At 45.5% G+C, this 25825-nt stretch overlaps 1 protein-coding gene across 9 annotated transcripts in view; it reads right to left on the reverse strand.

Moving 5' to 3' along the window:
• Window positions 1–25825, reverse strand: part of ABCC5 (ATP binding cassette subfamily C member 5) — a 165823-nt gene that overhangs the window by 33549 nt on the left and 106449 nt on the right. For 5 of the 9 annotated variants that reach the window (XR_014148456.1, XM_081830472.1, XM_081830487.1 and 2 more), the window contains 14 exons: window positions 24231–24388; window positions 23882–24037; window positions 23055–23202; window positions 17904–18137; window positions 17578–17751; window positions 16815–16962; window positions 14565–14713; window positions 13830–13937; window positions 10232–10588; window positions 7239–7310; window positions 4949–5073; window positions 4755–4827; window positions 2450–2653; window positions 1421–1564 (listed from right to left, as the gene is read on the reverse strand). Coding sequence is in view for 8 of the 9 variants with exons in the window: in XM_081830472.1 (XP_081686598.1) it covers window positions 1421–1564; window positions 2450–2653; window positions 4755–4827; window positions 4949–5073; window positions 7239–7310; window positions 10232–10588; window positions 13830–13937; window positions 14565–14713; window positions 16815–16962; window positions 17578–17751; window positions 17904–18137; window positions 23055–23202; window positions 23882–24037; window positions 24231–24388 (2250 nt within the window). In the remaining variant the exon portion in view is untranslated. Of the gene's footprint in view, window positions 1–1420; window positions 1565–2449; window positions 2654–4754; window positions 4828–4948; window positions 5074–7238; window positions 7311–10231; window positions 10589–13829; window positions 13938–14564; window positions 14714–16814; window positions 16963–17577; window positions 17752–17903; window positions 18138–18576; window positions 23203–23881; window positions 24038–24230; window positions 24389–25825 lie in introns of those variants that run through there. The other 4 variants (XM_081830495.1, XM_081830506.1, XM_081830500.1 and 1 more) reach the window with 4 other exon arrangements.

Here is a 25825-nt window from a genome sequence, read left to right on the forward strand (position 1 = left end):
CTCTAATTTTATATTTACTACTGTGTATGAATAAATGCACTAAAGAGAAAATTATCATTTGCTGACCACTTACTAGTAAGATTACATATTATTTCATTTAATTGATGCAACAACTCTAAGAGGCAGGTGTCATCCCCATTTTTAAGATGAGGAAACCAAAGCTCAGGAAAGTTAAGTGACATTCCTAAGGTATGTTCTCTCTGCTGCAATACACCGATTCTCGATATTCTTTCGCTTCTTGGATGTTTCCTATTTTAATTTCTTCCCCTCTCATTTCCCCCCTCCACGTCTACAGTGAGGAGGAAAACTTCTGAAGAGTCCAAAGTACCCTGAGAGCCAGAGGGAGAGATCATAAAATCCATATCTGGATTCAGGTGTCTCAACTGAAGTTCCTGGTGACACTCTGGAACGCCTGTTATTCCTAGAGGCCTAAAACGCATCGGTCACGAACAGTTAATTATACTGTTCGTGAAATCAAACAGGATGACACCCAAGGACTGAAACAGGGCTCCCAGAAAAGGTCCCAGTAACTCTGCTTTTATCCTGTGCAGACATCAAATGACCTGGTAGCTAAGAAGTACCTTTTAGCCCAGCCTGAGTGCATGAGTGCACCCCTAGAATCCAGGGTGACCACAGAATAAGTAAGGAGTTCAAAATGAGAGCAGGGTGGCAAGAAGGAAAAACAACCTCTTTGGCGAGCTCTAACTAAATACCCCTGTTTGGGCCTAACTCGGAGCCCAGGGGAAAGCCATGGAAAACTGCCATTCTGTGTTGCCACAGGAAGCAGGGTAGCGAGGCAGAAGGAGCACGGTGACATCAAACCACCTTTGTTCTCGAGCTCTTAAGGTTTCTGATCTTCCATTCCCTCAGCTATAAAAGTGGGGGATAATCCTACTTTGCCACAGAGCTCTGTTAAAATGACTACATGGGATGACATCTATGACGTGTCTAACCCAGGAACTGGGACACAGATGTCAGTTAATGAGTGCCAAATTAGCAGCCAAGGCACCAGGGATCATTGTCAAATGTATGCAATATTTAATTTCTCTTCCCTCATTCCTTCTTCACTTGTTTATTTAAAAAGGAGCTTCATAATCCTTCAGTCAGGAATGACAGAGTTTAGGAAGCTCAGTTACAACTGAACAACAGCATGTGCTGAGCCCATAACTTTCTCCCTGTCATTGCCTCATTAATGTGTTCTCAGTGGCAGAAGACATCGGCCCACCAGCCCCATAATCCTGCTCTCATAGAGCAGCACCAGTATGTGAACTAAAGCAAAGGAGTCTGGTCACCAGAAAATAGGGCCCCTGCCAACAAGACACAGACACTGAGTTCAGCTGGGATCTCTCCATCACTCGCTACAGTCAAGTCTCCCTTGCTAGAAAGGAGGAGATGCCCACAAACGCCATGCAAATCTTACCTCAACTGGGGGTGTCTCTCCCAGCAACAGGTTATTAAAGATGGTAGCATAGTCACCATTTAAATTCATCAGTTCCTCGTGGGTGCCTCTTTCTGTAATACAGCCTTCTTTCATGAAGATCACGTCATCACAATCGGCCAGGTACTGGAGACAAAAAGGCAGGGACAATACAGTGTTGCTGACATTTGTGCAAATACATTCAATACCCACACCTTCCTTCAGAGGTTCTCATCTGGAGGCAACTGAGCCTCCCAGGGGACATCTGGCACTCTCTAGAGCCCTTTTTGGGTGCTACAACTGGGGATGGGTACCGCTGTCATCCAGCGGATAGAGGCCAGGGCTGCACAGGACAGCCTTCCCCCCACCCCCAACAAAGAGCAATCTGGCCCAAAATGTCAATAGTGCCAAGAGTGAGAGAACCGGTTTTAGTTTACTGTGCCTTGTGATGCGGTTCAAAGAGCATCACCTCTAGTTTTTGACACAGATCTGTTGATGGAGTCAAATGAGCCTTGCATTAAACTTCACACCCCTTCGCTGTACCCAGAAGCACACGGTTACAGACTTTCTGTGGCAGAATGGGGGATGAGCCCCCTAAACCTGACAACATATGCAAAGCAGATGGCAACATCCTGGAGCTACTCTCCAAAGTGGCTGCTTGTCTTGGCATGACAGAGGGAGAAGAGCTTGTTTTCCTTAAACAGTTCCCACTTGCATATAGATATTAACAAGATGCTTTCCAAACGATCTCATACGCAAACTCCAGTTGCAGCCTACTCCTCTCAGCCCTTTTACTTACTGATTTATATGCAAAAGCTAACAAGCTCTGAGGATTTCTAATTCAGATGGCCATCTGGTACATCAGTACGATGAGCTTTATTGGTACAATGGGCTGAGGGCTATTTGCTGAGAAAATAAACATTGATTCCAGGAAGCTCTAAGGAGTTCCATGGAGGGACCTGGACCAAGCCCACCTCCCTGTTTCTGATTTCCCAAGCCAAGGTGGGCAGCCTGGGCAAGAATGCCCCATACCTGTAACTGGTGGGTAACAAACAGAACTGTCTTGGACTTGAGGTGCTTCTGGATAGCACTGCTGAAGATGTGGTTGCCCACGTGGGCATCTAAGGCACTGAGGGGGTCATCCAGGATGTAGATGTCCCGGTCACTATACAAGGCCCGGGCCAGGCTGATCCTTTGGCGCTGCCCACCACTCAGGTTCGCTCCTCGCTCACCAATCTACAAGAGTCCAGAAAGCACAGTGAAGCCTCCAGCTCAAGTCCAACACCAAGCTCAGCGATCACCCCCAGTCACTGCTCCTCTGCTCCACAAACCCGCTCCTTCTACTGAATTCCCCACCTGGAGGAAGTGCCACTCTGATCCTCCAGGGCCCACACTGGAATTGCGGGAGCCAGCCCAGAGAAGACAACTCTGCCTTCCCCAGATCTCCGCCTTGACATACCACTCCAATCCATTCTCTGTGGGCAGAAAGATCTTTCCAAAGCACAAAGTTGACCATGTCCCACCCTTGCTGAAAACTGTCTTTCAAGAGTCCTAAAGAATAAAATCTAAGCCAACATGTCATAGAAAGCAAGCTCTTTGCCACCTGGCTCCACGGCAGCTCTCAGTCTCCACTGCCAACCAACCTCTCTTCCACTCCCTGGCATCTAAGCCATTTTAAATTGTGTGTCCATTATGAACCCTCACACCACTGTCATGCCTTTTCTATACTGTATCTGCTCAGTTCCAGCACCCTCTCCTCTGTGAAACCTCCCCCCACCCTTCGTCTCTACTACTGCCCAAAAGAAAGGGGACTTTTTTATTTTTTAATTTTTTTTCTTAAAGTTTTGAGAGCTTTTATCAGCTTATTTTATAGTTATTTGTTCGGGTATCCCATCCTCTCAATTGTAAGCTTTTTGAGGGCACAGATCATTATCCTAGTCCTTTATATTCCTAGTGCCCCGCAGTTTCTGCATAAGGAGCTGGCACATGACAAGCCTCTGATAAATGTTACTAAATGAACACATGAATAAATCAATGTCAAATGGTAACTGGCTCTGTAATTTAAAAAAAACAAAGAACTTGTCCTTAAAAAAACACTGAATTCAGAGATTTCAAATCTGAGCATGTATCAGAATTACCTGTAGGGCTTGTTGAAACGGATGGTTGGGCCCTGCCCCTAGAGTTTCTGATTCAGTAGGTGTGGGGTGAGGCCTAAGAATCTGCATTGCTAACCAGTTCCCAATAATACTGTTGCTGCTGATCCACTATGGGTCTGGGGACTAAGATTTGAGAACCAGTGAACTAATGAAACCATTCACCAAATCTGGTTGGAAGGATTTAACTGAAGTCAGCTGAATAAAATGCTAGCTCCAGAGACCTTCGGGGCAGGTCATGGGAAACAAGAGTCAACACCAAAGAACACAAGCCAGTTCCAAAGAAACGCCTCTGCAAACTGCTCCAGGGCAGAGAGCCAAAGAGAGAAGGGTTTGTGCTAAGGCCTCTCTCTTTCTAATTGAAGAGGGCTCTCCACAGACTGTGTATGAATAAGGAGGTTGGTTGGCAGAATAAAGTTCAGAGAAGAACCTCAACAAGCACATGCTTGACTTACGGTTTTCAAATGAATATTCAGCGTAGAAAACATTAACTCTGAACCAACAATGGGATTTTGTTTAAAATCCACATGACATACAAGGCGCCAAGGTGGCTCAGTCGGTTAAGTGTCTGACTCTTGATTTCGGCTCAGGTCATGACCTCAGGGTCGTGAGATCAAGCCCGGAGTCGGACTCTTCACTGAGCGTGGAGCCTGCTTAAAATGCTCTCTCTCGGGCGCCTGGGTGGCTCAGTTGGTTGGGCGACTGCCTTCGGCTCAGGTCATGATCCCGGAGTTCCGGGATCGAGTCCCGCATCGGGCTCCCTGCTCGGCGGGGAGTCTGCTTCTCCCTCTGACCCTCCCCCCTCTCATGTGCTTGCTCTCTCTCACTCTCTCTCTCTCAAATAAATAAATAAAATCTTTAAAAAAAAAAAAATGCTCTCTCTCCCTTTCCCTCCATCCCCTACCCCCGCCGTGTGCACATGCGCTCATGCACTCTCACCAAAAAAAAAAAAATCCACGTGACATGAAATATTTATATGCTGAAAACAAGTAGTGTTGATAACCCTGCCCTAAGGAACAAATGCTTTCCGAACATAAAGTCCCAATGAAAGCAAAACTCCCCATGTAGGTGCTCCCACATTTAAGATACATTACTAGGAGGTGGCTCTGGCACGGCCCTGCCACCCATCTTCCAGAATCCTCTCTGCTCAACGCACTGCCCCATTAGGGGCAGAAGGTCGGTACCTCAGTCAGGTCACTGTTGGGAAGAATGGCCAGGTCAGGCCTCAGGCAGCAGCTGTTCAGCACAGAGTTGTATCTGAAGGACATAAAGACACTTAGCATCAGGGACATGGTTGGAGCAGAGCCTGTTGACGTGGGCTGCCTTGCGTCTCACACGGCCAAGACGGAAAGCATGACAGAAACCAAACATTCCTTGCCTTTCTTCATCAAATTCCTTCCCAAAGAGGATGTTGTCTCTCAGAGTGGCATTGAGGATCCAGGCCTGCTGGGCCACATAAGCGAAGGTTCCACTGACTGCAATGCTGCCCTCTAGAAGTGTCATCTAGGGAGACAGACACCATCCAATGGCATCATGAAGCAAAACCACCACCCTACGCCAACAGAACCCCCCACAATTCCGCAACGGAGTTCCAAGTTTGGGCAATTTCCTTGGATGCTTTTTGGACCCGAATCCAGACCTCGCCTTCGTTCCATAGAGAGCTACAGCAGCAAAGAAAATAAAAGTTCTCTTTGCTTAGGTGTGACGGGAACCCCGCGTAATCTAGGACTTGAGTGAACAAACACTTCATTCAGCAGCCCATAAGCTACTCCAGATCCTTTCTTCCTAATTGCAAACTCTTTTAACTAAAGGAAGGACTAGAGCAGAAGGCTCTTTCAGAAGTCCCCCGGGGAGGATGCTGCAAGGATATAGAGCTAGTTCCTGCCTCAATTCATCTATAGAATTAATTAATCCAGGCTGTTGGCTAAAGCAGCTGCTTCTGTAAAATGAGGACCAAAGGAGGGAAAAAAAATCGTTAGACATCAACTAGTATTACAGAGTATCCATTTAATGAGGATGGACCCTCTTGTTCAACACTGAAGAGACTGCGTGATGAGCCACGTGCTTCGAATTGTGTTTTCAGCCACAGTGATTGATATGATTTATCCATTTTGTCCTCTTTCGGGGTTCCTTTTGGGACTGACAGTAGACATCTGTCTTGGGTTAGGGATGTTACAGCTTGAACAAAGTTTTGTCACCCATCCTGCACATCCAAGCTTGTCCTCTCAAACACCATTAACACACAGTGGACGTACACAGGTGCACCCAGCACACACCATTACAGCGGTACCAACCGCCCCAAAACTGGAAAGCCCCCTGCTCTGCACTCAGTGTTCAGAAACCCACGGAGGGTCTACTGCGGAAACTCAACTCTTCCAGCTGCTACGGGACAAACACGCACACTGCAGGCTGCCAACACAACTCCCAAGAAGCCAGGCCGGCCAGCATTACCAGCCTCCCGGGCACAGAGATTGCTGTCAGGATGTGACCTAGAAGCAAAGCCCCACTCCGTTTTTACCCTAGCCATCCCCCATTCAATACCACCTCCCCCTTCATCTCTCGTGTCTCTCATCATTGACCCTTAATCTGACCCCGAAATGATCAGAACCCCTCGGAGGTTTTGGCTGTTTACAAAGATCAAGGGCTGAGCCCAACCAATGAGGAGTCCCACAAAGCAGTGGGGTGGGGGCGCTGTAGCTCCAGATGATTTGGATGCAACCTTCCTCAGACCACGCCGGGTCCCACTGCTCCCGAGGAGAGTACCACTCTATCAACTGTGACAGTGACACTGAATAAGACAAAATATTCCATAACCGGGACACTACAAAACACCCTTCCCCAACTCCTTCTTGCATGTGTTTAATTTCCTCAGTATGGAGAAATGACTCATTGGTCTTTCTCCACAGGTAGGTAAGAATGAGCTTCAGTTTATCCTCATCCCGACCATCGAAGTCAAGCTAGTTTGATTCAAGATTAAAAGCAGGTGGAAGTACCTTGTTGATTTTCCCTATTTGGTTTTAAAACACAGGAAAAGACAATTTGCCTTAGCTGGATGATCCTTGACCCTGCCCCCATGTGAACGCTGACAGCCCTCTGCTGGGCCCTCTGTGAACCATTCACTCTCTGCCTTGTGCTATGTTTGTGTGTCTCGAAGGCGTAACTCCCCAGCTAGGCCATCAGCTCCCAAGGGCGTAATTCTTTCAATGGTTAGGTTGTAATCAGAGCAGGGCTTTGCTTCTAGATCAAATCCTGACAGAGATCTCTCTGACGGGGAGGCTGGTAATGCTGGCTGGCCCGGCTTCTTCACTCTGTCGGCAGTCTGCAGTTTGTTCACGTCTTATCGCTGACATTTCCCAACACACTGTCTGGCATACATATGGGACTCAATAAATACATGCTGAATAAAAGAAGGCAGGAGAAATGGATGGCTCCAGCTAGGTATCACTCAGTCACTCCTCGGGTATCCACTGAGCCCACTCCCAGATACAACGCTGATAAGGGGTGGGAATGTGGGGGCGGGGGCAGGGGGCAGAACACAGACCAAGGGTTCATTTTGTTTCTACCTTTCCTGACTCTCTTTGGGAAGTTAGTCCATTCTTCCCAAGACTCTTGTGAGGCAGATTCCAGGGAAAGAGGCAGAAAAGGCCAAAGACAAAACAAAATATTACCTGGCCTAAAATGGCTGAAATGAGAGAGGTTTTTCCACTTCCCACACTGCCGCAGATTCCAACCAGTTTACCCTGGACAAAGCACACAGAGAAAGGAAGGTCATTAAAGGGCCATGGACCACTCGTCTCTAGGGGCTGCTGACTTCTTCGAGGAAAAACACAATGACAGCCCATCAGTAATAGGAAGACGATCATCCTGGTGACCCTGCAAGTTCACTTCCCTGTTTGCTCCCTGTCAGCCACCTACTTCAGAGGGCTTCTGTGGGCGTATGTGGGAGGTAATGGATGTGTAAGCCTTTTAGAAAACGTAAATAAGCACACACATGAAGGTATCCCACGTTACTTTTAGAAAAGCCCAGCCTCTTTCTTACTTTTTTGGCAACCCATGTTTTGTGATTATTTGTTTATTTTTGTTCTTTTTGGAAATGAGGGCAGGACTCTTGGAAATTATTTTGTTGGTTTTCATTTCATTTTATATGATGTTTTCCTCTAGGGTCTATAAATTATTTTCAATAAAAACTATGTGCACTGTTTCCATTTTTCTACAAAACATTTCCAAGAATCTGAAGACTATTGATATCATCAATCCCACTTAAAAGGGGGGGGTGGGGGTGGGGAGGAGGAAAGCCTGTGATTAACTGAATATCTCCAGGCAAAATAATGAGCTCTCAGCAGGTGGTGTTCCGAGTTTTCAAGGACGGGCGGGTGATTTCAAAAGGGCCACTGTTTAGCAACCCTGCATTGGCTCAAATCCCTCAGTAAAGGGAGAGTTGGTGTGCAGAAGAGCATGGATTCTGGAGGCAGCCAGGTCGTGAATGGAACCTCAGCTCCACTAGCACCTGCCAACTGTGTGCTCGTGGTCTGGTTACTTCCACTGTCCGTCTCTCACTGGGCTTTGAGCAACTTGAGGGAAGGAGTGATCTTTGTAGAACCAAGTACAGTGTCTTAGACAAAGTATGTTGGATAAAGTTTCTGACATGGTTTCAGAGTTTGAAAGATTACAGCCTGATGGTAATGAGGAGACCAAGTCAAAGGTTCGATCTCTGCGCAAGTCAGTTAGGTTTACATAGAGAAAACTCTGTTCTCATGACTCCATGGTGACTAACAGAGATACCAATAGTGGAATGCCCCGGGCACAGAGGATCTCAGGCAAACATTAACTTCCCTTCCCCGCCCTGAAGGGGAGAGGGGTGCACTGGAAGAATTAAGGTACCCCTCTCCAAATAGCTAAAGGTGTGTCATGTGAATGTGGGCTCTAAAGGGTTGGATGAGGATCAAAAGACAGAAAGCAGAAGAGTACATTTCAGCTGAATGAGGAATAATCCTCTAATAGGGCTGATGAGAAATGTAATGGAGCTGCCTCAATAATCAAGAAAATCACTATTAAATAAGAAGCCTGTGGTGAAGAGTTAACGGAAGTCAAAAACGGACGTGCGTGGTGGCCAATGATGAACTACACTAGTGGTTTCAGGTGTGGTCACGAAGGACCATCTGCTCTTGGTGGCAGCTTTCAAGAGCTGGGAGCTTTTCTCTCTTCAGTTTGGCTCTGGATCCACGTAACATGCCTTAGTCAGCTGCTGATACTGATGTACACTGCATGAAAACCCACTACCCCCTAGCTCCAGTTATGCCGATAAACATGGCTCATCACCCTCCTCGGTCCAAGATACACTTCTCCGGGGTTAACTGCTCTCCTTCCTTGTTTGCCTCCATACTCTTCTGAATCCAGAAGCTAGGATATTTCTCTTCATACAGAAGTCAGATCATATCATTCTTCTCCAAACCCTCACAAGGCTTCTCTTCCCACTCGGAGTAAAGGCAAAGTCACCAGAGGAGGCTCGGCACCCCAGCCGCCTCTCTGCCCCCGGCATCTGCCCTTCTCTCCCGTGCTCACTCTGCTGGGGAATACATACACTGCGCACTCGGGGCCTCTGCGCTTCTGTTCCTTCTGCCTGGAATGTTCTTCCTCCAGATACCCATATGGCTCACGCCTTCGCCTCCTTCCAGCCTTTGCTCAGATACCACTTTTTAAATGAGGCTTTCCCTCAGGCAGCCTATTTAAATTGCAACCACACCTGCTCCGGCCCACCACTCCCTCTCGTCCTCAGGGCCCTTATCACCATCTGACATACCATATACTCTACTCGTTTACTATCTGTCTTTGCCCACTAAAACCTACGCTACAGGAGCACAGAGGTTTTTGTCCGTTTGGTTTCCAGCGGCTGCAGCCCAGCCCCACAACGAACGGTGCCTGGCATAAAGCTGGCACTCAGAAAACAGCCGACGACAGATGTACATACACATCTGTGCCCCTCTGAACGGTCACAGACTGTGTCTGCAAAGCCCTGAACTGGACTCTCTTCCAGCCACTCTGCCCAGGAGCCCCTCGGAGAGATTCTAGTCCTGTGCTATCCAGGCTGTGACATCACACATCATAACGATCCTTCGTTTACATGAAAAATCAACAATTACAGAATCAGTATGTTGTACACCTGAAACTAAAAGAACACTGGCTATTATGCTGCAATAAAAATAGATAAATAAGTAGATAGATAATTACAAGAGATTTGTCAATAAGAGCAGCCCTGAGGGCTCTTATATGGACCAGGGTCTGTGCTCTGCACAGCCTACTGGTAACGAGAAGCTCGCCCAGAGTTATGATAACCAGAAATAATTATTACAGCTCACATACAACTGTAACAATTAGAATCTATTCAGGGCAAAGTCTTGGAAAATCCACCTGAACTCTTCATTTCCTTGCTTGTCAAATGAGCATCTCATGAGATCAGCTGGTATTAAGGTCTACTGTTAGATGCCTGAAGACTCCTTTGTGGAGCTGGAGTGGCCGGATTCGCTCGTTAGTTCCAACCAATCCCAGCCACCAGGTACTCTGGTGTAAGGAAGGCGGCTGCCCGCTCGTGCCGGAGGAGATGCCCGCAGACACCTGCGGACAGACGGGGTGCAGGTGGGGAGTGGGGAGGCACCGGGCTTACCTCCTCGACTTCCAAGTCGATGCTGTACAGTGTCCTCTGCAGGCGGAGGCTCCCCAGGTGGATGTGCTTGCCCTCGTCCTCCTCGGGACTGGGCCGCTCATCACTGTCCAGGAGGAGGTGGCCCTTCTGCTCTGCCAGGACGGCCTGCTGCTCAGCGCGCTGCAGCGGTCTCACCTTCTCTTTCTTGCCCCTGGCAGCCCTCTTGTCTTTTTTCGTTTTGGGGGTCAGCTTGGGTGAGTTCTGGATACTGGAGTGGGAGGAGTCCCATGCCAAGGTGGCATTTTTCACCTCTATCTTGATGTGAGGGCTGGCTGGTTTTTTCTTTATCATGTGAACCTCTTCCATCAGAAACAAACTCTGATAGGAGTTGTGAGAGAGGTGCAAAGATGAGACACTGGACCAAGACCAGGGGGACAAGCCTAGGGCGCACACTCACGCGGCAAAACACATCAGGCTATACAGTGGAAGGAAGCTGAAGGGCAAAAGGTAGCTCATTAGTGTAGCCCAGCCTCAGGCCCAGCGAGAGGTCACGGGGGTGTGGGGACACCCTCAGGAGGGACAGGGGCCTTCTCAACGGCCCAACGCTCTACACTGCCAATCACATCCTAACCTACCTTTTCCTTTCTGCCAATCTAGTATGGCCAAAGTGCATTTAACTAACCCGTATGCAGCCCTTTGTTCTCACCCATGACTTGCTGAAGAGCAAGCAGTAAAATGCAAGCAGAAAAACCAAAGGGCATGCTGCTCTCCTAGATGGATCCCCATCACTGTGTTTCCCTTCCAGAACACTCCTGCGGAGCCGCAAAGCCTGTGCGCTCCCCTCAGCAACCACATGGCACATGTGTGTGGGGAGAGGCGAGCCGAGATGGTGACCATGCCTAGCTTGCTTGGGTTTATCATCGGCAGAGTGCCTCTTCTTGCCAAGCTCTCATGTCTTCAAAGTTCTGCCTTGAAACTTGTGAGGATTCAAACAACCAAAGGAATGGACTTGGGAAGAAGTGAAGGGAATCTCTCTCAGAAATACACTTGGGAAGACAACAAGACTTTCCTCCCACTCATTCCCACAGTCCCTCTGAATTATGTTAGGGAAGAAAAGTGCAATGATTGAAAAGCTAAGTATTTCTGAAATGAGATTTGAAACACTGACCATAATAAACCTTATTATAAGTGCCCATGATCTTGAACCCACTTCTGACAACTCTCTTAAACTGCAGATCTCCACAGAATCCCAGCTGGATTCCCAATATGATAAAAAAAAAAAACAACTTTTTTTTGAAACATTAGAAAGACTTAAGATAAAAGGTGCCTTTCAGAGTCAGGACTCTGCTTATTTACTGAGAACCCCCAACTGTTTTAAAGTTTGCCGGTGTTAGTAAATGTAACATATAATCTCCCACCCCTAGAGCAAGTCCTTGCTCCTAGATCCTAAACTCCAAGCTTTGATTGCCACATCTCCTATCAGTTCCTAAACTCCAATCTTCCCAGAAGTGTCGTGGTTCTAAATACCCTAATAACCATTACTCTTCATCAACCTTAGGTTTAATTTTCCAAAAACAGCTGTTGGTTTCATTTGTTCAGAGCCTTCTGGATTGACTGAGCTAAGAGTAACATGCCAAATATTTTGGCCACGTTCAGAGTAAAACCATACGCTGACAGAATTCCCATCATTTCTCTCCTCTAAGGAGTTATTAAAGGGATCTTTCAGGCCTCATGGACTATTAAAAAAATAAGCCAGTGCTCCAGTTTGCACAGCTCCTTCCCCATTTCCTTCCCATGGGCTCCCTGCAGCCTGTCCTCCTCTTGAGACATGCGGAGGCACACGAGGGACTCACAACACTTGAATTTATATCTACTTGGACTGGCACCTGCCAGGACAACAGAATCTTAGAGGTACATAAACCATAAACCTCAACTTTACCATAGGACACCAACTATCAAAACAGAACCCTCATGCACTCAGAGTACATCTGTTGAGCAGAAGAGGGGACAGAGGTTGCCAGATAAAATACAGAACATCTAGTTAGATTTTGATTCTAGATAAACAATGAATAATTTGGTAGTATAGGTATATCCCATGTGGTTATTAACTAACTGGGGGTCCTGTCTCTTTATTTGCTAAAACTGGCAACCCTCTACTGACAACAATCTTAGAAAAGTCACAAGGTGGCTTCTTACCCCTTTCTACCTGTTATCATCCTCCTAGCAGGTGGAGAAGGTAGGGGAAGGGGAGGGTGGGGGGAAGGAGGAGGGACAGGAGGGGCAGGAGGAGCCTGCCAAGAAGAATAAGACAGAATGGAACTGAAATCTCAAGGGGCATATAATACAGCTGTGGGTGATTTTGCTTCTATTATTAACTCTGAAGTTCCCTGGATAGAGGAGGGAGCTGTGGTGTGAAAAGCCACCTGCAAATGCAAATCCCCACTGGTAAATGGAAGAAAAGAAAGCCCTTGAGAAACATAGGGTGAACAAACCTATATTATCAACTAGCAATGACAGGAGGACAATCTTATGGTCAAAACATATGCTTTCTTCCATGACTAGGTATTGCAGAGGCAGCAAAATAAAGCTCTGATTACAATTAGACTATTTCTTTTTTATGGCTCTGGCTCTTCGCCTTCTAGCAGCCAGGCTGGAGGGAGGGAGGGCACAGAGCTGGGGATGCATTCCTGAGGACTGGCATTCTTGCCCAAACAAAATTCACCTTGTTAACTGTAAACAAGTAGAATATAAATAAATCTTGGAAAGCTCTTCTCCATTCTTCATATTCTCCATGAGTCTCAATTTGTTCCCCCCAAACCTTCAAGCAACCAGCATCGTTTTTTCATTGTTCTGCACTAGACACGAAGGCTTGGCAGGAATATAGGAGCTACTGCCTGCAGGGGCACTGTCAAGGAATTCCAGCCCACACAGGTGCTGCTCCTTCCCCTCACCCTCCCGAATCTATCGACCTCTTGTATCATCTATTTGTATTACTCTGAAGGCATAAAGAACACAGTTAAAGCATGATCAACTAACCACCTCCAAAAAAACCTGATTATTTCCTTAGCTGCACTTTGCAACATGATCTCATTGTACGACTATTCCCATGTCACTGCATTCCCTGCATCAGGAGTGGTGACTACAGGGCAGGAAAAAGAAAGTATGGAAAAGGGCGTAGCATATCGACCAATTAAAATGACAATAGCATTTTGGTAGAGGTCGACGCAACGGTAGATGGAGGTGAGGAAAAGCTGACAGTCACCTAACAGTTCGGATCTTCCGGTTTGAATCACCGAAAGAGGCCCAGGAGTTTTTTAGGACATACACCCAAGTCAGGCCAAGGAAGAAGGGCCTCGCTCTGAAGGAGAACAAAATCCTGGGAGCCCAAAACTAGATGGGCTGTCAACAAAAAGTAAAATTTCACATTCACTTGAAAAGGTAACTATTCCCATCCCTTAATTCACTCTCCTCTACTGCCCCCTTTCTTACCAGCTGGACAAAGAGCTAGAGGTGAACAAAAGCCAAGTATGGCCAGCCTTGTGTGGCCCATTGGAATAAAGGCAGCTGTGGCTTTGCCAGGACGGCTCCTGACATAGAGGAAGGGAAGGGAGCCTCTCACCTTAAATCTGTCAACGGCAACCGATGCTTCCGAGAGGGATTTTACGGAGAATGGTGTTACTTTCAAAGCAAAAGTCATGGAATTGAAGACAGTCACCACTGTGAAAGCCTGGAAATAGGAAAAGAAAAGAAACTGAGCTTGATGAGAATCTACAACAAAAATAACGAGACATCGATTTAAGGAAGGCAGCAACCTGACTGTCAAATTGGTATGAGTCACGTATGCTTTTTTTTTTTAAGATTCATTTATTTATTGGAGAGAGCGAGCATGTGCATGTGAGTGGGGGGGAGGGGCTGAAAAGGAGGGAGACAGAATCCCAAGCAGACGTCCCCCTGGGCGTGGAGCCCAACATAGGGCTTGATCTCACGACCCTGAGATCATGACCTGAGCCGAAATCAAGAGTCGGATGCTTAACCGACTGAGCCACCCAGGTGCCCCATGTATGCTTTTTTTTAAAGGTAGAGTTTTTATGAGACCTGCAATTAAAATTCTCAGTAAATCTGAACCAAAGGATGATCTGTATTTTCAGAATTAAATCCAAAATTGGGTTGATTTAAAACAATCCACATGTTATTCGTGCTTAGGGCTTAATCGCCACTCTTCCTGGCTTAATCACATGAAAGAAAAAATACCTTCTGATTACTGGGGGCACCTCAAAATCCAGAAACAAGAGCACCAGAACATCTCTATATGTGGTATTTCTAAAATCTCCCCAAGCCCTGAGGGTTCACTGACCTGTGCTGCGGTGAGATCAAAGCCAAGGGTCATGTGAACAGAGAAGGTCACCACACTGGCAATCACCATCACAATGGGAGCCACTCCAACAGTGATGCTCTGAAAGTACCCAGCTTTTTCCAAGATCCGACGTTCCTCCTCTCGGATTTCTAAGAATAAAAAGCAAGCCAACTGATGAAAAGCAAGCCAATTTTAAAGCAAGTCAAAAGAAACCGTGGGATATTGGTCCTCTGTCACCAAAGAAGACTTGGTAAGTCTTCAGCCACATAGGTTTTAAAACAACTCCTTAACACCCATGATGCAAAACCTAGGTCAACATGACTAAGAGTTATCACTATTAATGCTGGTACATAAGCCTGAGGTTTGAAATGGAATCAAGTCACAGAATGAATCTAACAGAAAGCAGTCCCTACATATCAGTGCAATGAACATCTTCTGCCTTCAGTCTGGTTTTTCTTGCAAACATCTTACATCTAGAAGGGATGAACACAGTAATTGTATCTGCAAATGGCAGTTTTGTTTGCCTACCTGGTTGTTGTTTATTTCCAGCAAACAACAGGGAAGACTACACCATGGTAATGGAGAATTTAAAAAGAACGCAGATTTATTACAGTGCCTACCGTATGTCAGTGCTGGGTAGAGGCTTTCACACAAAAAGCAGTGAGATGATTGACAGAAGGTGAGTGAAATACAATTTTGTAGGCAGAATGATTTTTCTTAAATATTTGCAAAACAGAGACCCTTATTAACAGAGCAACCCTAGAGTACTAAAGACCATGGAGTAGGAGGTATGACAATAAAGTGGCAAGTTTTGTGTATGTGTATGTGTGTGTGTTTTTAAAAGTTTTTAAACATAAAAGCAATTCTTCTGAGAAGCTTTGTACTGACCTTAGAGTATTACCACTGCTCAAGACATTGGGAACTATCTTCAGAGCTAGCTCATATGTCATATTTTAAAAAATCTAACCCATTGCTTTCACATTTAACATATACCTTGCCTAAGTCCATAATGAGAAAGAACACTCTTCAAACCAATATACAGAGGTAAAGATACCAAAGTCAGGGGCTGAAGGATGAGTGGCCTCTCAGAAAGAAAATTATAAAACCACAGAATGAGAGAGGCAGAAAGGACCATCAGCAGTCACCCTGCTTGCAACATGCTTGGCAGATATCCAATTAGCATCCATCGGTTCCATTCCACTGGCAATGAAAGTTGCCTAACCCACTGCTGGACACCTCTGAGCGGCCACCTCCTCCTGATGACCACTGATAAATAAAGTTTATGAACTGGACACAATGTTCCTGAAGGTTTAATTGATAAATCAAACAGTTAAAATAAAACAGCTTCCTTGATCTGAACACTGGATTTCTATTCAACCTAAAACTGCATTAACTTTTGTAACTGCAATGTATTCAAGTTAGCTCACTGTGAGGTGATGGTCAATGAACAGCCCACATCTTTTATGAAGTAAGTTTAAATGGAAACATGCCTTCTTTTTTCAACTCTAAAGTGCCTTTAAATGTACCCTTCTGAAATGCCACCTTTTTTAAGGCCCATTTTTCCAACTTCTGTTGAGACCTTTTTGAATGTCCAGTCTAATGCCAATTATTCCTCTAAGCGTTGTGGCATTCACATATTAGACATGTTTATGTGTGCATTGAATTTACTGATCAGGAGAAGCAGGATAGGACCAGGATGGGGCCTTGTGACTCAACATAAGTCAATTGTTTGAAAAGATAAGAATAAAACAACCAAAAACCCGATGACCGAGTAGCTGAGGCAGGCCCAGAGTCCAGCTGTCCTGACCCCCAGCACGGCCCTTCTCCCCCTCCCCCAGGATCTTACACCTCACACATCTCACACCTGCGATGCACACGCACCTTTGGCAGGTAGGGAAGGGGGGAGCTCTCAGAAGACAACTTGATAATGTTTTCTGTGATGTCTTCATAGCCAGGCCACAAAATTACAGGTAGGATGACAGTATAGATAGGGGGGTTTGCAACTGAATGAACTGCTTATAACTAGCTTAGTTATCTTGGGGGAAAAAAAAATCACAATTTTCTGGTCTTAATTTCCTCCTATGCGAGATAAGATTATGAGTTCAAGTCTCTAAAATCCCTTTCAATATAAAGATCATAAGATATTATAAGAAGATATTATGATCCTATGACATTAGGGTTCCTAGCAGCTAATGTGCTCAGGAAGCAAGGACCTTATACCACATGCACATATGAAATCTGTAAACTCACTTTGAACAATTTGAGAAAATGCTTTGACCCAGGCATACATTTTAATAAATTTAATGTAAGTGAGGACTTCATTCATCTTCTGGACACGTTCATCTGTGGTGGTCACACATTTTCTCCTGAAATACGCAGTGATCCGTGATACAAACATCTGAAAGGAAAAGCGATGTCATGCCAAGTCAGGGCTTATTCAAATTTAAGAACTGTCTAGTCTTTCTGGGAAATAAATCTGTTTAAGATTATTATAAATAAAATGAGCATCATGTAGTTGCACTGCCTTTTAATAAAAGTGGTCTTTTAAATTATAATAAAATATTATTTAATTCTTATCCTTTTGTAAGGAAGTTAAGACAAGTAAAGTATTTGTTCTCATTATGGTTATTGAGTGCTACCAAAGGGAAGCAGAAGAGTCCTATCAGTTAGCAGCAAATTGAGACGAAGGGACTCAGACACTACCGTGTTCTTAAGGGCAGAGTTCAGCTGCTGGCCTCCTCCTTCACTCAGACTCTCTTTTTAAAATCTCCTTAAGAGTCATGGCCTTTATTCACAGGACATCTTACTTCCTCTCAAGACAAAATTCTGCCTAGGGACTGAACACTGCCTAGCTCTTTCCAGACTTTTCCAAACCAGGTACCTGCTCTGAGGAAATTTCCAATCAGAGATGTGACATCTCAGCGACGCCTACTATATAAAACCTAGTGGAGAAGTTTAAGGAGAAGCTCATTTAAGGAGAAGCTGCTACGATACAGCAAGGAGGCTTACTCACCATTGCTGGATAAAAGAGGATAAAAACAGCTGATCCTAGGAAGCCTGTTGGTCCTAGAATAATTACGTTATAAATCATGCCTAAGATGGCAACAATGGGTCCTCCAGCCAACAAGCTGCCCACAGCGGCTGCTTCGAACATCCTCTGCCCGTCATTGGAGCACAGGTTGATGAGCTACGAGACACAAAGAGCAATGAGAGGACCCCGCAAGGACCCCAGTCACTTGTCTCAGGAGGAAGATGAAGGGCAAAGCAGAGATCCAAATGAAAGAAAGAGCTCAAGCCGGGAGCTTTCTCTCTGCCCTGAAGCAAACACCCCTCACTCACCTCACCCACAGACTTCTCTTTAATGTTCTTTAGCTTAAGGATCTTCTTAAATGCCATGGTTAGGATGGCCCCCCGCAGGCGGACACCAGTTCGATAATTCAATGCCCAAGTCAGCGCGAGTGACCACGAGCGCACGACTTCCGTCAGGAGGAGGCCCAGGACTAACAGCAAGCTGTACTTGAGGTTAGAATCTGTGACCTGGGTGTATTCCAAGAGGTGTTTCACCACGAAGGCCTACAGGGAGAAACACACACCACTGTCAACATCTCCACGGCACCCACACACCATGCCGCAGTTTTATGTTAAGTTAGAAAGAGGAAGCAGCTCCACTGTGACAGCGCTACATACAGAAGCAGAGGAAGACCTTGAAGGACCAAATATGACTGACGACTCGCCCGCGGATATTTACTCAAGGCGTTTCGCGGGAGGTCGGCCTCATCTGGATTGTTTTCTTCCTTAAGGACACCACCAAAACCGTTCCTCTTTCTAATGTAACATAAACCTGTCCATAAGCTGAAATTAATTCTAAACACACGGTCATTAAAAAGTATATATTTGACCTTACTCCAGTCTCTCCACACATTGATACATGTCTTTAAATGAAATTAAGACCCTTTTTTTTTTTTTTTGGATCGTTTCAAACGTGCTTATTTGATAAAAAGGAACAGTGTACCTACAGTTGGACTGGGGAAGAGTGAGAAGTGCATTTGCAAAACATTCCTGAAAATAAACATCGGCAGTTTAATAGTACAGAAGAGAGCAAACAAAGCAGACTATTCCAAAATCCAGAAACCCTCCCGTGGGCCCTCCCCACTCCCCACTCCCTCTCAAAAACAAAAACGTGTTACCTCAGGTAGCATATGTCTACCACCACCCGCGGGGAGGGAAGGCAGCCAGCCCCCAAGAACCACCGAGTGCCACCTCCAGCTCTGAGGTCCTGCAACGCCGGAGCACACACTCACACAAGGCACATTCAGCGACAGGATTCAATACCAGCAAGTGGGAGGTAATGTACTTTTATTGAAAATGAAACAAAATATAAAATAAAAGTACCATCTTCAAAGAGTATCTCACAGACTGTACAACAGAAGGAGCATTGCGGTAACATACATGGGAACATACAGAGTCGAGTTTTTACAAGGCTGGCCATCTAACACGTCATCTGGCCTCCGACTGTTGTTTTCGCTACACACAGTGGAAATACAGAATAGAACCCATAGCTGTTGCCAGAGTCCGGAGTAGTACATCGAGCTGACGGCACTTAATCGATTAAGGCTCCTGAAGTTGCAGTGAGTCTGCAATGGGGTAGATTCTCCGAGAATAAGACCTTGCTGCTAAGGAAAGAGAATTAAAAAAAAAAACAAAACTAAACTAAAAACTCCCCCCAAAGAGGGAACTCTGCTTAAAAAAAAAAAAAAAAAATCCCTGGGCGCTACTGGTTCAGCAGGCTGTGACGGATGACTTCTGTTCAGGACAGAATACAAAAATCTAGGCCTCAAGGAAAAATGGGGCGGCATCCTTCAGAGTCTTTTTTTCAAGTCCTTGCAGCTAAAATTGATCTTGCCGAAAATGAGAGAAAACAAACCACAACAAAAGAAAGCCAAACCAATCCCCTACCCTGAAGGAAGGGGAAAAAAAAAAAAAAAAGAACAAGAAACCCCATCCACCCAACTACCCCGGATCCTTATAGCACAGGGTACTTGTAGGTGGAAGCGAGCTCTGAACGACAGACAAAAATGGAAGCCAGACACAATTGTCCTGAGGCGGCTAATGCTGAATTCCAGAACCCAGATGCTCTCTGGGTTAACTGGCATTTCTCATTTTTCCTGGAAGGAAATTAATACCAGATGTCCGCCAGATCCTAAGAGATCCCCACCAATCAGATTTCTGTCAAGCGTCAGTAAATAACCTGATCAAATAAATAGGAGATTTCAGATCCCGAGAACTATTGTATTCCACGTCTCCCCTCCCTCGGATTTTTAGGTTTATATCCATTGTTTGGGTCACCACTGCATACAGCTGGGTTGTTGGTTTACTAGCAAGAAGATTGGCTTCTTTTCCAGTATGCAATCCAAAATGTGGAACTGAGTCACTGAGTGGCAGGGTCAAAACCCCATTTTTCCTCACGTGAAGCAACTCAGTAAGATGGCGGTGCCGTAAAGCATTTTTCTCACACACCTCAGCACTGATGGAACAGTCTCCAGAGGAAGGCGTGAAAGGACAGCAGGTTGTAGTTTGGGGTTCCTTCCTTCCCATACCTTTACAGTGCCATTTTTCAGCACTGGGTAAGAGCATTAGTACCTCCCGGAGGTGGGGAGCCGGGGGAAGGTAAAAGACATAATGAAGCTTACATTATGTAAAATTTTCGGAGGGGGGGGAAAAGAGGAAACAGCAGATTAAAGAATTTCCAACACATAGGGTTCTTTAAAAAAACAATTACATTTCAAACCATTTTGTATGTATGGGATAAAGAAAAAAAGGTTTTCATGAAAAAAATCCAACCAAAATTTAGTTTTAAAAAAGTTACAAACTTATCATTTAAACGTAAACAAACTGGGAGAAAAACTCGAGAGATTGTCAGCATAGCTGTCTGGCTGTGGAAAGCATTCCCAGTGAATAAACATTACCTTACCTGAACTCTTGGCGAGAGATTCTGCCCAGCTTGACTCTCTCATTCTGACCGCAGAATACAGCCATCCTGAAAATTCTAAAGAACAGCTTCTGTCACTGGTTCCACTACAGAGAGACTCCCCCCAAATCCAGATCCTGACAGCATCAAGCAAGCTGCAGCTGGGGAGAGGTTGGGAGGGTGGGAAACTTACCTCTCTAGAGGCTATTCACTGCCCTTTCCCCCAAAAGGCCCTTGAGCAGAGTTAGCATTCACCAAGATACAGCACTGCAGGAGGTAGCCTTCTCTTGCAGATCTACAGGGTGGACGCTAATTCTTTACACAAAAATCATAGGTCAGGCCTGGTCTTTTTAAACTGTTCATATCCAAGAAGGCCACATATCATCTCTAACTTTAGCAAGTCTGGCCACTCATCTTAGGTCAGGACCATACCCTTAAGCTTTCTGGTACTCCATTAACACTATTGTGACCTCTGGACACTCTGCACAGAGCGTTGGTCCACTGGCATCACTGAAACCTTGGATCGTCCGGCCAGTTAAAAAAACATACATACACACGAACTTGGTCGTTTATTCGTATATTCTGCATATGGCTACCAAGGTTCAGCGATGCCTGAGGGGAGAAAAGAAATATCCCCCTATCTGGGGAGTCGGTTCTTACACAGATTTCTGTAAGAACAGACTAAGCCAGTTTGAAAGTTGTGCCATATTAGAAAATGTGCAAAAATCTAAAATGGGTGTTCCTTGAAAGGATTTAAATCCACAGAACAGAAGGTATGCTCATTGCTAGCACTAATCTCAAAACCAGGCTGATTCTTCAATTTCCAATTTAAAAAGAAATTTATTTGAATTGGTACTCCAAAAAAAGAAGTTTGCTTTGCTTGTAGTTTTAAATCTTTTTATCATTTAGAGAGACTATGGATGGGACCATTGCTTTCTCAATTGTTCTAGGATGGGATCTTATGAAATAACACAGGCCTTAAGTTGCTCTTATGCAAGAGGGTAGAGAGAAGGAAAAGTGTGCATGCTGTTTTCCTGTTAAAGGAAGGTTCTCGGTGTTCCCTGGTACCTAGAAGACTTTACTAGAGTTAGCATTCCAGTATGCCGTACCTTAAGAGAGAGATAAAAGAATATGCAGATGCTCAAGGGAGTGACTGTAGGCCCCCAAACTGAACATGCATAGGTAGCTTTTTTTCCCAAATAAAAAATTAAAATCTCAACAATCTATGGTATTTCTTCCCCCCCCACCTTTTTTTTTGTTTGTTTTGTTTTTTGTTGGTTTTTCTTTTTCTTTTTTTTGGATGGGGGGAGCCAATCAACTTCTTGCACTGGCCAAATGGAATCAAGAAAGCCTATATACTGTGCTACCCAGCTCAAAGAATTCTACAGAAGATCCAGAGCAGCCACCAGCCCTGTAGTGAAACAATGACAGAAGCTCTTCTTGGGGGAAGCTGGTCCTATGAAAATGTTTGCCATTTTGGTCAGTAACATAATATTCACTTACATGGTCTCTCTTACTTAAAACTTATACAAAAGTGTGTTAGTTGCTCAATTAATATAGAAACCTAATACCAGAAAAGTAGTGTTCTCTGCTTCAGAAAAGAGATCAGAACTTTTAAAAAGGCATCAAACATTTAAAAACAAACAAACAAACAAACAAACGACAACAACAACAAAAATAAAACAGAAAAACTGCAAATTAGTTTTACCTAATCACCATGCATCTTAGGCACATACTTACCAGAACCATGAACCTCCAGCTTACCCACACACGGAAAACGCACAGTATAAGGAGAACTACTGCTCCGATGCCTCAAGGCAAATATGCAGAGAATAGATTTAATCAAAGTCTCAAGTGTCAGGCAGCACAGCAGGTGTAAGAAACAGGTGTCCAGGAAACAGTGTGAACGTCACTCTCTCACCTACTCTGCTTCAGCACGCACTAGGAAAAACCACGGCTGCCACCCCGACACCTGCCACGCGATTTACACTCTAAACCAACACTTAAAATAGACTCCAGGTTGGACTCTAAAAAAAAGCCTCAAGGCTCCTCGGGTTTCTTCAGGCTCACTGGCCGTGGAACCGCCAAGCACGTGACAGCTCTGCCCCCAGGCGTGCGGTGCGTCACCAGCACGAGCCCAGCCGCCTACGCCACACCACACTGCTCTCGCCCACTCTCAGCACCGCCAGACACCTCGCCCCAAACCAAGACTGTCATTTCATGGCAACACGCAACAAAGCAGCACCATCCTGCTCAGAGCCGGAATCGTTCGTGTCTTCACCCGCCCCAGGAAAGCGAGCCGCTTCCGGCTCTTCTCTGGCAACACGGCCCCTCATCCTTCCGGCTGTGGACCAGCCACCATTCACTCCAAAATCAACCGTTCCCTTTCAACAGACCTAGAGGCATCACTAAGGCTGCTAACTAGCCCACCGGTGAGCACAACCCCTGCAACAGAACAAGAGTGTTAGAGCTGGCCGTGGCCGGGCCCCTGGAGACTGTCAGAAAGGATGGTTAGAACTTACTGGTCCACTGAAGCCAGCCAGCTGCGTGATCATCAGGCACACGATGGAGAGGATGAGCCTGGTGCGGCAGAAGATCCACACAACCCTTCGGAGGGAAGCAGCGTCTGGCCCAACTTCGTTCAGCTCTTCTTGCCACAGTCTCTCTAGTCTTAACAAGGGCACATGTCCTCCGTTACACGTCTGCCCAGGTGAACAGAGACCCTAGATTCCCTCCTGCCATTGCTTTCTGTCTCCAGGCTTTGACACCACTCACACGAGCCTCTTCTTTAAACTATGTACATGGACCTCACCTTCAGGGAAAAACACACCCTTTCTGGGCAACTACATATTTACCCTGTATAGGGAGGGAGCCTCTCGGGATATGGAAAATGATGAGAACCGAAGTCCTTCCTTCCCACCCAGAAAAATTATCCCTGAATAGAATTCGTTTCTGGCTAAGAACTTCCTTTCTCAAGGGCCCCCAACCCTTTCTGAAGGATCCTGTGGTCAAATGTAAAGTTGCAAACTAGATTTTAGTCATGATAATCAGCTACCACAAAAATGTATTCTGTCACAAGGCAGCAACATAATTTCCCTGTAGACTCAGGAAGAGAAGCGGGGCTGAGAGAGAGAGAGAAAGCCCGTGGTTAAAACAGGATTAAAGGTGAAATAGGAGATAAAGCAGAAGAGCAAAGAGAAAGTCATCCCCAGGCTACCCTCCCTCCGCAGGACAGCTCAGATCCTAAAAGAACACAGAGCCGAGGGCATCACACTGCCGGACCCCCCCTCCTAGCTCAGGCCCTATGCACCCACTATACGGGAGACAAGGGCGGACCAGAGAAGCCTACCTTCTGCAGTTCACATCGGAAGACTCGTACTTGGACAAAGACCACACGTCCTCCATTGAGAGCTCCCCCTTCCTGTGGGCCATGCGGGCCAGAGGAGAAAGCCAAGAAAAAGTCATGCAGGAGAAGAGCCCAGCATTGTCCACTGGGTGCTGGTGTCTAAGGAGAGAAAACCCAAAACACAAAATTGTCAATGCATACAGAGAGGCTAGCCAGCATTTATGAGACACTGTTTCGTAAACAGAGCTCCTGACTAACAACGGGTCTTCCCAAATGGTCTAATCTTAGCCCGAATTTTCAAAAACGCTTTTGGTGCTTCACAGACAAGTCATTAGCTGGTAGAGCCTCTTACTTGGAAGTGGTCCGGATGGGCTTCAGAGCACTTAAGCTATGATGGTACTTTCCCTTGGGATGTTCCTCATCCAGGATTCTGATCTGAGAATGCATGGAGGCATCCAGGGAAAGGCCCTCAGCTCGGGCTGCTGTTTCCAAGGCATCTTGGCATTCCAACTGTTTCAACAGAGACAAAGAAGAGGCAAAAGCACAGTTAATGAACATCAGAAAAGCAGAGGGGCAAATCTACCTGACGTAACAGCTCAAACTGCAAACCAGATTGGTCTTACCTGAGAAATCCCAAGGGTCAGGGTTAAACACGAACTTGTATGCTAAGAACTTGCTTAAGGAACATTCAACCAGTTACTTAAAACTTCTCAACTCTTGAGCACTTTTAGGTTCAGAAAAACTGAACAAAAAGCACAGAGAGTTCCCATATACCTCCTCATCTCCCTGTCTCTTCCCCATCTGTTTCCCCCATTAGCGACATCTTGCATTAGGGTGGGACATTTGTTACAACTGATGAACCAATATTGATATGTTACTATTGACTAAAATCCACAGTTTACATTACATAAAATACACAGTTCACTCTTTGTGTTGTACATTCGAAAACTTACGTTTCTATCACCAAAATGTTCTCTCTTTCATTTCCCAATGTGGACTGAGAATCAATCATTGTACTACTAACTGCAAATTCTCCTGTCCGTTTGCTATGACAAAAACTTCACAATCATCCCCAATTAAACAGCTCTGTCACACAGAAAAGCCAGTATGTACACAAGTCTCCCCTCTCTCTCCTTTATCAGCAACAGGGACAGCACAACAGGGGTTCTCACCCTGTGCACAGCTAAAGAGCTCCAATACCCAGATGTATGCAGCATGAAGCACAAGGTCTCATGAGTTGAAGTACAGAGTTAACCATATTTACCACTAAGCTTATAAATTCCAATTAATCACATTAACAAAAAGGCATATCACTCAAAGTCTCACTGAGGCAGAAGAAGATGAGCCAAGAATCTGAACACCTCTCCCCTTGTTTACCCTACAAGTAACTCAAAGTTTACCCCCTCCTGTTGTGGAAACAGAGGCATTGTTTTCCTCAGACAAGGATAATGAGTACGTCATCCTTTTCTCACGTTATCACAAAGGTTTCCAGCCATGACTGTGAAAGAGCAAGAAAGAATAGATCCCCAAATCAAGAAAAAGTTAAGTGGTGCAGCACCTACCACACTGTGTCTTGCACAAGGCAGAGTCTCGGTTTTTATGCACCACCTCATTTCCGAGAGAACAGTGGCCACTCAAATATTAGCAGAAATGAATTCGTATATGGAGGTACCTGGATGTCTAGGCAGCTCTCTCCTCAAATACAATAGCTTTAGTTCACAACACAGTTACGCATCTTCAGATAAGATAAGGTACTGCTTAATATCAGGAAAGTACACAGCCTTGGCAACTGGGAAACACATCTTTGTTCTTTTGACAAAGGCAAGGTAGAGCAGTTTCAAGAGAATAAGAACACAACATGACAAACGAGTCAATACCAAGAATTAACTCTTACATAAAGTCCTTAGGTATAAGGTGAACACTTATTTCCTGGTTAGGGACTGTGGT

This window comes from Leptonychotes weddellii, chromosome 1 (assembly GCF_054177405.1).
Source record: "Leptonychotes weddellii isolate Sample4059 chromosome 1, ASM5417740v2, whole genome shotgun sequence".
Classification (NCBI taxonomy): Eukaryota; Metazoa; Chordata; class Mammalia; order Carnivora; family Phocidae; genus Leptonychotes; species Leptonychotes weddellii.